General features: G+C 33.3%; 1 protein-coding gene across 3 annotated transcripts; it reads right to left on the reverse strand.

Moving 5' to 3' along the window:
- Positions 1-720: 720 nt before the first annotated feature.
- On the reverse strand, positions 721-15,632 carry LOC124823537 (uncharacterized). 3 transcript variants are annotated; one of them, XM_047295751.2, is made up of 19 exons: positions 15,141-15,632; positions 13,940-14,233; positions 13,416-13,604; positions 13,205-13,288; positions 12,625-12,684; positions 11,037-11,081; positions 10,009-10,208; positions 8,615-9,064; positions 8,156-8,282; positions 7,866-8,063; positions 7,644-7,730; positions 5,598-5,660; positions 4,994-5,068; positions 4,852-4,902; positions 4,446-4,523; positions 2,807-2,941; positions 2,374-2,481; positions 1,773-1,838; positions 721-1,039 (listed from the first exon to the last, which is right to left on the reverse strand). In XM_047295751.2, exons 2-19 carry the CDS (start codon positions 14,225-14,227, stop codon positions 971-973), a joined length of 2,373 nt encoding a protein of 790 aa, XP_047151707.1. In that variant the 5' UTR covers positions 14,228-14,233; positions 15,141-15,632; the 3' UTR covers positions 721-970. The 3 variants fall into 3 exon arrangements, with proteins under 3 accessions (XP_047151707.1, XP_087961478.1, XP_047151705.1); XM_088105352.1 differs by having other exon boundaries at positions 8,588-9,064; positions 13,940-14,227; positions 15,141-15,631; XM_047295749.2 differs by having other exon boundaries at positions 8,588-9,064; positions 15,141-15,631.
- Positions 15,633-17,009: the final 1,377 nt, after the last annotated feature.

The raw sequence follows: 17,009 nt of genomic DNA on the forward strand, positions 1-17,009 counted from the left end.
AGAAAAAACAAAACATGGTGAATAATCAAAATGAAAAAAAATAAAATCATAAACACATCAAAACCACGGTATAACAACCAAATCTTTTTCAAAAAAAGTTACACAAATAAAAATCTAAATCTAAATAAAAACTACAAAATAAAAATAAAAACTCACTCTGCTAAGGTGTGTTCCATTGCCGGAAAAGGTCATTTCATCATGGTCGTTTGGATTTGGATTATGAGTAAAATATTGACCCTTTTCACGTCTCTCCCGATAAAGGAAGAGGGTATATAGGAAAAAAAAAAGAAAATTTGGGAAAACTTGGAAGATTAAAATAAAAAGAAAGGAAGAAAAGAAGAGCTTAAAAAACTTACCGTTGGAGAAAATTAGTTGCAAACGTGTTCATGAAATGATTTGTTTTTTTTTTACCATTCATACAGTATACAATGATGTTTATTCTAAAACAATTTATTTTCACATTTTCTAATGGACACATTATTTTCTGCATCTTGTGTATTTTTTAGTATGTTATTGATTTGAATCAACTTAAATGTAGGTATTATTATGTACAATTCATTGAAAAATTAATTGTCTTTTACGATAAAAAACTTTGAATAATTTTCAATACCTACATATTGCTATAATGCACAAACACGGATTATCTAAACTGAACTCACAAGCAAACAGCAACCAAATATTTTTTTAAGCAAACTAAGAATTGGTTGCAATAGATTAAAATTTAGAGTAATGTCAATCATATCTTTTCGTATTGGTGGATGACAAAAAAAGCATTACATCATAGAATTAAATCCGCTGTAACCCTTTTAGGCTTAAATACTACAATCAAATTAATATTTACAAGTACCGTAAGGAAAGGGAGAAAAATTTAACTCAACTCAACATAGAAAAATTATACAACACTGAACTTGCGTTCAACCGTGAAACGAAACAATAACATAATATTACCAAAATATTCTGCATGGCAGCTCTATTCCTTTTGTAAGAAAGAGAGAACAAGGTCTGTATGTACAGAAAAAAGTTGTGTATCCACGAAAAGCTGTTTAGCACAAGGCAACAAAGGGGACAAAATACAAAAAACTAAATTAGTAGTTTGAATATAGTATCAAATATAGAAATGTTTATCTACTAAATAACGCAAACATGAACAAAAAGATTATGCATATATTCATTTGGCTTTTAAAAGAATTTCTTCTCATTGAGCACATTCACTGGTGTTCTCACACGTATTTATGGTTGGTTGCATCAAATAACAAAAAAAAAATCAGGTTTTGTTATTGCTAGAGACTACCACAAACCAATTCCCTAAGCAAAACCCGGTGCACTTGAGATTCTAACCAAATGGTCCTTAGATTTCTAATCAATGTTTTGAAACTTGCTAAAGCAGCATGATTCTGAAGCACTAGAAAAACAAATTATTGAAAAGAAATATCAATCAGCAAGCATGATCAGCAGTTGAAAATCGAATTAAATCCTGTTTGCAATACAACCGGTAGTGTTTGCTCAACTTAAAGCACAAAAATTTTAGCAAAATACCACATAGTCAGTGCAATAGTTGTGTTGTGATCCAACAAAATATGGATGTGAATAATATTTACATAGTAAGTGCAAATTTTGGAGTAGCTTTCAACTACAAGAAATTAGAGAGAGAATTTGCAATTGCAAGTCAATTTTAATCATTTGATCATTTTGAACTTCTACTAGCAAAATTGACTACAATTTGCATACATAGTTAGCATAAGGTATGATTGTAAGCTCAAGAAGAATCAAACCTTCATAAAATGCCGATCCCGATAAGGGAAGGAGTCAATGAAACTCTCCTTCAGAAGCAATGATACCTGAAGGTACAAATCATCGTCTCAGATCTTCCTAATATTCACTAAAATATGCTATTTTAAAAGTAAGCGAGTGATTAAATTTTAGTTAAAAATAAATAAATTATATATATTGTTGTTTCGATTACTGTTTTCTGTCTATGTATTTTAGTACACCCAAGCTTATCTAGCAGCCTCCAGATAATCTAGGATTTGGATCATTCATATCACAGAACTTATCACCAACAACAAAGACTATTATGAGCAAATTAAGGTATTTATTGGACACAGATTCACTAAAAACAGACTATGGTTTTTAGATCAAAGGAAGAATTATAAGAACTAACTTAAAATTACAGTTAAAAGTTAAAGGTTTCATAACAGGGATTAACCACGTAATATATAACTGACCCCCTTTTAAGGCATAAAAGTAAGATCAAGTACAGGTTAGTTCTAAATTAAAATTCTGAATCAAATCCTTATTTTCAGAGAGGTTAGAACAATTAAGATAGATATCAACATGTGTAACTTAATTTGTTGGTGAGACTAAAATACAAACCTTATCGTCATTGGATTGTACATTAGTGATCGTGTGAGAACGGATGTTAAAGCAAAGAGAATCCAAGTAAGATCTTAACACCGAAAGGAATCCCTTTGCAGCTTCAATCTGTAGGAAAATTAACACACATGAGTACAGATTAAAATTGTCGAGATAATTTGAAGTGACAAGTGGACACAACCGAAAAATTAAAAATATCTGCGGATGCATAACTAATGATGAACTGTTAAAAGCCTGGATAAATTGTTTGTTGCAAAATATCAAGTTGCTTTGACAAAGTACATGTAAGCATGACTAACGTCTGTAATTATCAATAATCTAATCATGACATTAAAGGTGACCAAAAGTGGAGAATCAGAATGACGGAGAGCAATAAAAAGGAAATCAAGAACCGTAATAATGAGTAATGGTTATTTCATTAAAATGGGCACACCTGCATTTCCGTGCATTCATATACTGGCCTTCTCCTACCCAAGTAACTTTCTCCAACAAGAGTTGAATGATAAGGACGTAAAGAAGAGACTAGCTCTTTCTGTCTTGGCAATTGCGGTATTGTTGGTGACTTCACCTATTGCAACATAATAGCAGTGTGATAAGAAATCATGTGTGTCTACACTGATGTTATAGGATAACCAGATGAAAAACAAATTATCATGCTGTAAATGAAAATAAATGGCTAGTATTCTCATAATCATCGAAATAATAAAAAAAAAGCAATTAGAAAAGCTTTTTCTGAGATCTCAAAATCTATGACACATTCTTGGTTCAACATATCTAACACTTCACCCAATCAATCCTAACCTTTAGCTGCAGCCTCCAGGTTTTTAATGCTTTTTCTCCCATTACATGGTCAGCGTATGAAGTATCATTTGACTAGATCAAACTTGCAAATTAAATTATGAACTTACTAAAATTGAATATTGCCTCAACCAAATCTCATCAACCTAAACGCCACACCACTTAGTCTAAGAAAACACAAACTTAACTCCAAAGATATGAACAAGAAACTTGAATAACTAGTCCTTTATGACCAACAACAACAATCTAGCCTTCTTCCAGTAGGTGAGCTTGCTTACTGGAACAAACAACATAATGATTTACCATACATCATGTCTATTAGAGATCCTCCATCAATAAGAGAGATATCAAATTATAATATATATATAAGTGAAGAGCAATACTCTACAAGCAAGTTTTCTGGAATTGATTAAGTCCCAAACTTACATTTTAAGATAGTATAAGAGTCTATCTTTGCAACTATTATTGGGTCTATCATATTACTTGCTATCGAACTACTATTGAACCACTTTTAAAGTAACTAGTCCCACACTCAAGATGCCTAGTTTTTAGCAAAAGGAGGTGTGCTTAAGATTTCATACTAGAAATATAATAAAATAATGATATATATAAGTGAGGAAAAGATGATATATAATAAAATGATGTTATAAGTCAATTTTGTGGGTTGAGCTAGACATAGAACCCCATTCTAAGAATTTTTGTAAGCATCATTGGCCGCTAAATCCTTCTCAATGGTTTTACCTATAGTTTTCTGCCGTCTCCCTTTGTGTCTAGCAATTAATTTACCCTCCATTTGAACTACTCTCCTTACTAGAGCTTATAAAAATCTCCTCCACACATGCCAAACCACCAAAGTTGAGATTTTACCCGTCTTTTCTACCATAAGTGCCACCCTATCTATTCTCTAATCCATTTGTAAAGAGAGAAACATTTGATGACTTCCGTCTATTTGGATTACTCAGAAAAACATATATTAATACTAGGTGTCATAAATACAAGGATAATTAAAAGAATATAATGTTCTCTAATTAACAGATTATTCGTTCCTATTTACATGATTACACAAAATGACAATTTGCTAGCAGTTATATAAAACTTGTATTTCACAAGAAAACAGAAAAAAATATTACAATACAGTGGCACAAAATTAACAATGGATATGCAGATTAATTTTTTCCTTCATTTCAAGCAATGATTTCACAAATGTAAGAAAAGATTATGCATACTAGTGTTTTATTTCACAAATTGTTAAGATAAAAAGGATTTACTTTTACCTGGTTTCTATCAGCATCAACTAGAATAACATTGGTAAACTTTGACTGAACATCACTAGTCTTGTTCCTGATACCAACCTAGAAATTAATTTTGAAGGCAGTCAGAGACATCACAAATGGCAGTATCAATTAAAAGATTAAAAAAAAAAAGTTGAATTTGAAACCAAATTTGAAAAGCACCCTTGAATGGCAAATCTATGTTTTCTTCCAATGTATGAAAATTAATACTAAAGTTTGACCACCTTCAAAGCAATATATTCAACACCAATATCCAAGTAATAAATTGACATGTGCAAGGGAACTTGTTTTCCAAAGAACAAATTATTCAAAATGCAAAAGCAACCTCATGGCCTTGCTTCAAGAAGATAATATACTTATCAGTTAAAGCCAATAACTAAATACTCACTACATAAGGGACAGGTGCATCTAAAAAGTCAAGCATGTCATTTGGTAAAACCTGGAAGAACATATTCTCGTCAAATACCGTAAGGTGAAATATAAAGTAATAACTCATTCACTTTAATAGGGAAAAGAGAAAGAAATCAAACTGGCATTAGTAGGCTTTGCCACCGGTAAGGCTGGATTAGGGGAATAACTGACAAAACTGAAGCAGATAGGATTCCCTGATCATGAAAGAAAATTATAGAATTATAAATCAAGCCAATAAAACTATTTCTAATATGCACTAAGAAAGATATAAATGAGTTTTGCAGTTAATTTACCAAGTTGTCTCCCTAAAGATTGATTGTGAAGCAAAGATGTGCATATTAATCAAGAGAATTGTAGACATGCTTATTTAATTGTTAGAGTGACTAATCAGTAAAACAAGAGGATAAGAATGCTGTTGCAAGGTAATCAAATATATACAAACCTACATTCAAAATAAAATGCAAAATGAGTAACAAGATATGCATAAGAGCTTGCACGCAAAGACAACAATGACAACAACCAAAATAAAAATATAATTACTACTGTTCCCAATAGACCAGTGACCACTGTCAACATGGAAACAATAATGTCACCAAAGGACCACATACATAACCAATAACTCATACCACTTTACATAAGATGATGGTGGTGATTATAAAAGAATAGGATAGACTAATCACTGTCATAGGATCAATACAAACTTGATTTAAGTACAAGACATACCAAATTAGAACAGACAACAACTATCTGCTTCTCTAGCAGAACTCCTGCAAAGAACGTTAACACCTGCAGAGTGCAGAAGGGACACAAAACAATTAAACCAACTCATAATTGTAAAACTCAATAAACAAGCATTATGAAACTATTACACTTTGAGCTCAACATTACAACTTTAGGAAAGGTATTATTGTGCCTCTAATTTAGCTTATAGTAAAGGTGATCAAGCTACCGATGCATACAAGGTTTTAATATTAAATATGGAAGCAACAGTGGCTAACAAAGAAGTAACTCCACAGATAACATGCTAATTTTCAAAGGATTAATGTTTTGAACACAAATAATGGAGGATGATACCATTCCATGTTGAGAAGAGAGAAACTGAGAAGAAATATACTGAATTTTGTGTCACGCACACACGGATATTTTTATTTATAATGAAGAAAAGATACAATAATAAGGAACAAACTCCATATCTAATAATGGAAAATATTTTGATAAGATATTTCCCTGTCAAATCATATCATATTTCCCTATTTAATGTAATCAAATAGTTTCTCTAACACTCCCTCTCAAGGAGGAGCATATGTATTATGAGACAATCTTGTTACCAATGTCATTAACACCAGATTTCTTGAGAGAATCATGTCAGCCAGTTGGTTGTTGGAATCGATAGGGCAGATAATGACAAATGATATCTTTAACCCTTTCCTCAAGATAAAGCATATATATCATGAGTCAAGCTTGTTAGACATGTTAGAGGGCATGCCAATTGCTATTGAGCAGAAACTGCTTGGAGAATCCAATGGCTGCCAGAAAACAAAAACATCGATAGCAGCAGTATTCTATGAGAAAGCTTGGCAGTAAACAATACTTACCAGAAAAAACATTTGTGGTGAACAGTGTTCACGGGAAAAACATTAGTGGTACACGGTACTCACAAGAAAACCTTATTGGTTGTAAACTGTACTCTATAGAAAAACGTCAAGAGTAAACAATACTTGCTGCAAAAACATTGACCATAAGCAATATTCACTGGAAAAAGTCAGCGGTAAATAGTACTTGCTGGAAACAGTCAGTGGTAGACTATAACCCTGGCTGGAAAAATAGAAGTTCATCGGAAAGTCATCCATGATGAAAAATAATGCAGGTGGTGAAGAGTGTATTTGTCACGAACAGTGGCATCAGGAAAAATAACAAAAAACTGAAAAAGATACATAGTTTCTAATCCTATGAGTAGTGGCCCTACTGGGAAAGCACGGATTTGAGTTTCCTTCTTTCAGCCTCTAAATATCATGTTGAAAGGATAGTGACAAAGCAAGTGATGGAGGATTGTACCGCGATAGTATCATGTTAAAAAGAGACAAACCAAGAAGGAATACAATGAATAATATACTTAATGAAGAAAAGATACAATAACAAGGAACAAAATCAATATCTAATAATGGAAAATGTTTAGAAAGAATATTTCCATTGTAGAAGTTATCCCCGAGGTCATAAGTTTAAGACCTGTGTCTTATAAGACCCCTTTATTAAAGTATGTTGATATGTTGATATGAATTAAAATTTAAGATTCTGAGTCTTAAATAAGACCATGTGTCATAGGAATAAAACATTAATTAAAGTGTGGATCTTAGGAGACTCTTCCATTGAAGTAAAAGTGCAAGGAGGTCTTAAAAGTAATGTGGCACAATGAGACCCATAAAATGAAACCTCATATAATGACTGTTGCAATGGAGATGACCTAAGATATTTCTCTATCAAATCATATCATATCAATCTCCCTATTTAATGTAATCAAATCATATCTCTAAAAATTAGTTATAAAAGGCATAACCACAAATTCTATAGATGCTGAAATAATGGTAACTTCTCCCACTCAAAACCAAAATGGATCTACCTGCATATAAGCTCAAGCTTGAAATGATGCCACCAAATCTATTGCGGAAAAAATTAATAATTCATATACTTGGAAATCAAGCATGATGATACATACAATATATATGGAAACAAAATAGATTTCAATGTCTTGGAAAAAAACATAAAACATACATTTTCAAGTCTCAATGTACCGCACAAGCAAGCTACAGCCCATACAGATAATGCATTTGCCTCTTCTACCACAAGAGCTATATGTGCCTGAGATTAACAAGCAACAATGAAGTACATTACAAATGTGAATATGAAACAAAATATTTCCATTATATCAAAACATCAAATCTGAAGTGTAATGGAAGCAGACTCTTCCACTAAAAAATTATCATGACAACATACATCAACTAGTTCCAGACCAGTACTGAACGTTTTCAAATCAACTGTTGAGCCAGCAAGACGTAAAACTGACTCAGCTGATCTCTGATATTCCAAGGGATGCAAGTGCTCCAAAGGATGAAATGTAAGTGATGAGCCCCTGGCAGGGTAACTTAAACGGTAATACTCACTTATAATTTGTAGTGGTCCATGGTTATTTTCCTGGGAAATTGATAAATTACCATCAGCTACAAAATATAACAAATGGTGCCTAACAAGCAAAAACAGATATAGGTGCTCATCAAGCTACACACCTTTGCCCATTCAAGAATATCATTTAACTCATTTAAATCTTCTTGGCCGGAGAAAGATGCTTCTTCTGTCTCATTATCATCAACATCACTCCTAAAATTTCTGTCTTCACAAGGTGATCCTTGAAAACTGCAAAAAAGGCAGGAATCAAAACATCTGATTAAGATGAATCACCTAGAACAAAGAGAATTATTTCATTGACGGAAATTGATCAATATAAGATAACTTTGCACAAAAAATCATAAGAGCAACACATGTAAAGCAAATACATAAATAAGAAAAGAGCACTCCAATCCCTGTGCATGTCTGTCAAGGAGATACTACAAAGAAACATAAGAAAACTGGGAGGGAGAGGGGCCTTTCACTCCAACAAAAGATAAACCACAATTAAGACATTATATTTCTTAACAAAACTAAGACCCAGTGACATGAACCTGCAGGAAGATTCAGAACTTTCATACTGGCAATAGCGCAGGAGGGGCAAAATAGCATTAGGTAAATGTTTGTCTTCTGACTGTTTGTTTGTAGCAAAGGCATCTCCATACTGATCACTAGTTTCAGAATTTGTAGGGCCAGAATCTTCTTTGGCTGTTGTACTATCTGTTACATGATCAGCAACCAAAACATCATCATTGTTGATTCTCTCCTTATATGTCTGCAGCTCCCCATCAACCATTAGGTGCTCTGGTTGATCATCATCCACAATGTTTTCAGGTGTAGAGTCTCCTGCTCTCAATGGAGAAATTCTTGGATTTTCACCAAGTCTATCTTCTATTGGTCCATCACTCACCAAAGCACTCTCTGAGTAGCCCTCTGGATATTCTTCTTTTAAGTTATTACCTTCATCAAATTCTAAATTTAAATCTCCAACACTTCTTGTCAACCGCTCTAGCCTTTCTTGTGTGAAGATGCTACAAAGATATTAGCACAATGAAATGAGCAAAAATCATACAACCATATTTCTCATCATGTTAGAAAGTAAACAATTTTAATTACCATGCATAAGAATACAATCTGTGAGCACATACTATCCATAATTCAATTATTTCAGCCAAATATGGTTAATAAACAGCATGCCAATCACATGAAAAAAGGAAAACAAATTTCATTCCAACTTCCAACAATATAGAACTTAATCTTCCAACCAATGCAGAGAACTGCTTCATCTGAGAGCCCCCCTCCGAAAAAAGTCAAAAATAATCTCAAGCATCTGAAATCTGATGCTAAAGGGAAGGAGCAAGAAAAACAACAAATAAAGATCCTCAGTTTAAAAGTTGAGTCCTCATTACACACAACCAGATTTTTGCCACCACAAACAACATCGTAGCTCTTGGGAAGATTGTACATTCTAATTAAAACCAACCATTACATTTATTTGTTTCACCTAATCTTTGGGTATGAAGAAGCAGTTTTTTCGTTTTTCTCCAGAAGCAAACCATTTTAAGTTGTGTATGAGTATGTGTGCATGTGTATTTGTGCATGTTCTGCCCTAGGTGGCAAGTAAATATGATGACATTTTTTAAATATCCAGTTATGAGCGCATAAATTGCCACAGTTTTATAATGCATTACTTTAATGTAATGCAAATATTCCTTTTACCGTATGCTTTTATCTTCATGTTAATATACTACTTGATCATGGTGACAATTCAATTTTGCAAATTATACCATACAAAAATATATTACAGATTAACACTTGACTTTTTTTTACTGTTTTGATGCATACAAGGAGTGCAAAAAATCTTACTGTTATACTGACCATCCTTCCAAAATTTAATAAATTAAGAGCACAAAGAAATTGCAAATATTTTCTACATCTAGGTTCCTTCTGCTGACTCTTGATTACAGATACCTACCTATTCAATACACCAAAGTGCAATTCAAAAGCTGGAAGCCTTGAAAGAATGCAGTAACATCTCTGAGTGGTTAGTATATGTCGTCTTAAAGAAGAGGAAGAAGGCTGCTTATCAGAAATCAGAGAAAGCAATCCAGAAGGCTTTTCCACTAGTTCTTCAACTAAGACACAACACCCATAAAGTGTTGAGTTGTCAGCACCCTTCGAAGTTAAAGTAACAAACCAAGAAACAAAGTAACACTGTGAGGTAACTGATTATTTCAACATAAAAAAAATAATCAAGGCATTGTTTGTTATGGTAGCTTTGGAAAGAAAAGAAAGCAAGTGATGCACATAAAGTACAGCCTAACTCAATTGACAACAAGTGCCTTCATCCTGGCCTCCTAAGGAATTATCCTGGATTACTTTCTGGCATGCACTTTGGCATACCTCCCCACACTAGGTCTTAGGCCTCAAGTTCTCATCGAGAAAAAAAGGCTCTAGCCCAAACACATCAATCACATCCTTTCCTTTCTTTCCAAATCCACTCCACTAAACATTGCATGCATTGTTGTAAATATTTAGACACATTGGTTCTCATATGAAAGACAACCAACACATAGGTTACACTAGTAGCAAGCAAATTGCATTATTGTACAAAAGAATCTCAGCTTTTATACCTTGGATGACCTAATGAAAACACAGTTAACACCTGTTTTTTGCATCATATAATGAGGTAGACACCATTACCATTACTTCAATGAAGATCAAAGGAATAATGTCCAAACTACTTCTGAAGTATCCAGGTTAAACTTGCTCTAGCAATATAATAAAGCAATAAGGAAAGATCCATCCAGAACAAAAAAAAGAAATGAAAATATATGCAGAGAGTACATTCCCTCGATTAGTTTTAGAATATAATTTTAAAAAGTTGAATGCATCCAACATACCATCCCTGGAATACTTTTTCATGAAGAAAAATGGTAAAATCTGTCATAATGTCTAAGAGAAGAATATGTAACAAAGTAACAATAAGATTGCTTTAGGTACCTGTAACCTGAATACAAATGACAAATCCCTTTGTTTAACGTGTTCCTGCAATACACAAACAGACCTTAGTTATCAATATTTAACAACTTGCATATTCATTAGCACGCCATAGTTGGTCCTGATGGACCCCCAGTTCAGGTGCACCAAATAAATGGGGCAGAAATAACAAGAGAAGGACGAGAATTGAGGTGGTGGAGGACTCTGGTTGAGAGGATCCTCCTAATAAAAAGAATGCACAGGTGGCAGAAGATTAATGGTGAAGGGAGTGTGGGAAGCAAGCTTAATGGAAGGATATGAGGGATGAAATGGGAAAATATAAGGCATCAAATAAGTAGGGAATGTTTGAAGGCTTTTGCCTAATGGTACAGTAGCATTCTGGCTTCTCCGACTTATTTTAATTTGTTTCTATTCTATTTGTTATTCATGTTGTTTCTAACATGGTAATTCTCTTTCATGTACACATTTTTCTCTAATCCTGGTATAAATAGATGATCTATCCGGTTGTACCATATATACTCATGTGTCAAATAAGGTTGACAACACTTTGGAGTAAAGAAAAATCTGCTTGCCGTCCGTTGACATGGAAAGTCACTGGACTGCAGAAGACAGCCTTTACTGAATGAAAGCATAAATTACTCAAAACCCTGAATCTGAAACAAGTATCAGCAAACAAAGGAAATACAAAAAAAAAAAAAAAAAGGTATATTGGGAAACAATATGAAAACTTCATGCAAGCGTGAAACACCTTCCAGAAAGAAACATTATGCTAGAACAAATGCCCAATAGTGTCCAAGTTTCCATCACTATATATTTATTTACCATATCTATGAAATTTGAAGTTGCATGTACGAGACAACCAGATTTACAAAGATGGGTAGGCCAATTTGGATGGAACTCAAATTTGTGTACTTGTGAGGGAGTGTTTATCAGTGGGCTAAGCTTGCACAGCCTATATTTCCAGAACTGCTTCAGTACTTTCGACTCATGGCCCTCTCTTTACCCTTTAAGTTGATTCTAATCCACCAATCTATGTGAGAGTTGTTTTCCAACACTCCCCCTAACAGTAAAATTGACTTGGCCCCATGCTAATTTTTCTTTCTCAGCCCTGGCTTTATGACTCAAGCTTGGGCCTCAAAGCAATCAAAGGTCTCGCTCTCATTTATTATCCAAATTTATGCTACTGTACCTGAACTTTAGAGGCCTCGGTCTATTTTCATTTTTTCCCTATTTTATAGGGGGGACATTCTTTTGGTCTGACCCATACTTATTCTGGGACTTCTAATTTTTCTTGGCCAGTCCCTTTGTGTTTAGGATTTAAATTCTCTCTTGAATATGGGTTTATAACATAACAGAATTTGCAGGCAAACCGTTGTCCAAGAGTGAATGAGAATATGTATTAGTGGGTTTAACTATAATGTCCTGTTTCTCTAAAAATACTCTGACACATTGGATTCAGTTAATAATTAGTTAATTACTGAAGAATGGAAGGAAGATAAAATCACATATTAATCGAATATTAAATTTCAAAACTAATTTGTATGAATAAATATTAATCAAACCTTTAACATTGCAAAAAAAAAAAAAATACCTGCCCAAAAAGAATTTCATTCAACTCACTCATGGAAGGGGTTCTCTCAACAGCACGGACCTGAAATAACATCCAACAAAAATTAGAAGCTCCACAGACCTTTTTACATATATGAAAATAAATAAATTGAAAGACAGACAAATAGATGCCTGACCTTAGATATTCACTATGCAAAGAATTTAAATACAAGCAATATTGACACCATTGATCACTTCAATTTTTCAGTTGCTATGATTTATGGATACATTACACAAGTCCAAATGATGTTCCCTTACTCACCCTAGCCCCACCCTACCCATGGCCACTTATGTATTATGCTAGATTCCCAGCCAAGTAAAAGATGGAGTCTCCTATATTGTTATCACACAGCAGTCTTACAGATGGGACCAGTGCCAATGAAACTACAGCAAGCTCACTGACATATCTCTTTTCTTTTTCTCGATTCCAGGGGAAATATTTCAATTCTTCAGGTCATTTCTGTTTTCGTCTACATATAGCTTTTCCAATTAATAACAAAGATAACATGTTGATATAGAAAATGAAGGCAGAACAGATTGAAGTTCATTAAGTATACACCTACCTCTAAGCCTCCCGGGAAGCAGAAAGAAAGAAGATTTTTGCATTTAAGAGGCAGCGGTTTTTCTGGAGGGTAAACAAATAAGACCTGAAAAAATTGAATAATGTTCCTGATTTGAAAACAAAACAAATACTACAGACAGTAAACAGTGAATTTCTAGTAGTCACTGTAGTAAAACTTAAAGGGTAATCCCGCAGTATCTGCTGATCACAACCTGAGGTTCAATATTGGGTTCTACACAAGATTGACTCTGATAACCAAGAGCACTTCTTAATTTAGCAGAGCCTTCAAACTTCCTTTCATGATATTGCCTTTGCAGTGCTTGAACATCACAATTAGGATGAAGTCCGACAATCACCATGCTCTCAAATAGTCGTGAGGGCTCCTTCCAAGTCTTATGGTCCTGTGAACTCAGATAAGATGGAGTGTATAAGAACAATCAAGGGACAATATAGTTCGTTTTTTATTTTTTTGATAAGCATAGAGTATAGTTCATGAGATATGGCCTAAGGCAAGAAGAAAACATGTAGATCCTCAAGGCTGATAATGGCATGCGGAATGAGGTGCTGAAAGTTCAAATAAGCGATGGATGCAAGGGCTGAACTTCCACTGAAAAAGAGCATTCTGTATCGAGTGTTTCATGATGATACAACAACAAGCAACTTTCTTCGTAGTTCATACACGGAGAACTGAAGGAACACATAAAATGGTACATTGAAGTCAAACATTGTACATTACCATATACTGCAACTGAAAGTTTGCAGCCCACTGACGCTTCAGACTAGTCAGGATTTCAGGATTGTAATTTGTGTTTTCAACATCAGGAGTGTGTGAAAAGCCTTTTAACATTCGAGCAACTTGATACTGAAGCCTTTGAAGTTGACTGCCACTATTATCATCTTTTGATGACATCGGAGAGTTAACAGCAGCGGCAACAGCTCTAGCTACATCCTCTTTTGTCTGCATAAAAAATGAAGCGCCCCAACTAGGACTAGCTGACCCTTCTTCCTTGGACATTCCAGTCATCTGTGCCTTCATGAACATGACACAAATAAACAAGAATTTTATGCAAGCAACACGAAGTCTAACAAAGTACCTTTCAAAGCTAGACCTACATTAAATCTAAATGCATTCTGAATGATGAAAATAGTGGAGCAAGATTACCGCTAAAAACAATTATAATAATCAAAGCACCAAAAGCTGAAACTCTTGAGCACCGCCTGTCATGTACTAACTCACAAGACATCAGGTGGTAAAAGTAACACTTCAATGTTACTTGCTATTCATATAAACTGTTAATCTTGTTGGATTTGCTATTCAAATCAACTGCTACTCTTGTTGGATCAACCGATGAAGACTTCGCCACTTGGTGTCAGGTTGGGACGTTAAGTCAATCCAATACTAATGGGGTGACACTCACCAAATAAAGCCAACAACTCTTAAAAAGCTAACTTAACTGATTAAAAAGTGATGTTAGCAACCTATTTAATTGCTAGTAATTATACCAACTGACCACACGAGACCAAACCAAGAAACCAAGAACCCTATACCGGGACCACACAAATCGTGTCAAGTCCCATTTTTCCCATGTCTCCCATACAAACGAAAGCTTCCGCAGAACAAAGAAGCCCAACGAATATCAACACATACTAACACTAGCCAATAACCCATTCAATTACCCATAGCTCTCTATTTCAATTTTCATTTTTTGTTCAGCCTATTACACTAACCGAGAACCAAAATAATTAGAGAGAAATCATAACTCCCCAATTGAACAAAACACAGCCAAAAAGAAAACAGAAAGAAAAAAAAAACCCAATCTAATAAAAGCTCGCCGTACAACTCAGTAACACAATACCCCAACCACAAAAACAGAAGAAAGCAGAAAAGAAAAAAGCATGAAGAAATAAAATTGGCAAAGAAGAAAAGGAAAATTAACCTCGAAATAGCAGAGAAAAAGAGGAAGGTGAAACGTAGAGAACTGGGGCGGCCGTTATCGAAGGTAATAAATTGATAAGGTAGTGATGGGTTGCAGAAGAAAAGTATATATTTTTATAAATTTATATGGGATTTGGAGGTGATGGGTGGAACATAGTGAAGAAGAAAAAGAGAATAAAAAAAAGGGGAGAAATTGAGAAATGATAAAAGGGTAGAACGAAGGGACAGACAAGTTGTGAAAGTGATGGCAGAGAGGAAGAAGAAAATAGGAGAAGGTCAGTTTCTTATTTTGCACGCTTCCGTTTGGTATTAGCAATCTGCAATAGCCGCTGCTTCTCCTTCAGCTTCTGCTGTTGCTGCTGCTTCTTCTTCTTCTTCTTGTGTTACTGCCACTCTTGACTCTGCAACACTAGCATCCAAGATTCTCTTTGGTTGGTAACAACCCAATCCAATCAATGCATCTCCTTCTCTTTCCTTTCCTTTCCTTTCCTTTTTCTAAACAAATATCATAACTGTTCCATTTTTATTTATACTTATTAATTACTTTTACTTCTTTACTCATAAATATCACTCTATCTTCCAACAACTTTTGATGATGTTTTGTAAGGAAAATCTACCTGAAAGATACAGAAAAAAAAAACAATGGAAAACACTAGGTATTGTTATCCTAAGAAATTAATCTCATTTACCACAAATAATCAATGTATTCGTTGCATGTTAAAGTTATGACAATTTAACTATTCAAATAATTAAAATTTTGGTTTAATATAAAGTACAAATTAATTTCTAAAGTTTAGAGTTTAATAACAAATTTATCATTAAAAATATAATTTAATGTTAAATTGATCTTTGAAGTTACATATTATTTTTATAAAAATATACTGTAAAACATTATTACCCTGAGCCAATTTTTTTATTAACCAAACACCGAAACACTTTTTACTTTAAGGAAAAAAAAATGTTGTCTCAAGCAAAATTGTGTTCCTATGTAGTCTTTACAAACAATATAATAGACAAAACTTAAATATTGGTGTTATTGGCTTTCTTTTAGTCAAAATCACACAATAAAGGATATTAAAATAAAATAAAATCCAATAAAATTTAATATTTATGAAAACAAGTACACAGACACATCAAAAGAAGTTTCAGAATCATTCTTAAATATGGTTTAAAATATAATTAAACGTCTCGTATTACTCTAAAAACGTTATAAGTGAATTAAAAAATTAAACAACTTACCATAAATTTTAAACATTTTAGGTAAAATATTTATTTGATCTTCTAAAGTTACAAAGTGGAGAGAATAACAGTTCCAAAATAGATAACAATGATGTTATGAGTCATTGTAAAAGTAAAAAGTATATCTCAATTGTTTCCGTTGAAATGAACTAAAGTAATAACGTTCTCATTGCCTGGAAAAAAAATCAATTTAAACATGTTTAAAAATATAATCGACTAAAAAAATTATTTTAATATAATAAACATTTAGTTTTCATTAATTGTATTCTAAAAATACATAGTTAGCATTTACTTATAATGTATTAACCTGGCAGTTAACTAGATTGTATTGTTGATACATTTAATTAATGTCATTAATACATTATAAGTTTAGTTTGATTTTAAGAGGAAAAATCAAAACTTTGAAAATGGTAAATATAAACACTTTCTCAACTGAAGCAATATTTCCATATAAAAAAAAGTACTACGGAGAAATTACGCAATTGCATCTTGACCAGAATTTCATGTGAGAAAAAGTGGACCCAATAACGTGTGATCTTTTAAGATTAAAAAAATATATATAATATATCTTTCCAACCACTTACTCTGTAGCTTCTGAAAATATTCAGTTTCTAAAAAAAATTCCTTTTAA

The sequence above is a fragment of the Vigna umbellata genome, chromosome 1 (assembly GCF_029865625.1).
Source record: "Vigna umbellata cultivar VRB3 chromosome 1, Vumbellata_1.0, whole genome shotgun sequence".
NCBI classification, from domain to species: domain Eukaryota; kingdom Viridiplantae; phylum Streptophyta; class Magnoliopsida; order Fabales; family Fabaceae; genus Vigna; species Vigna umbellata.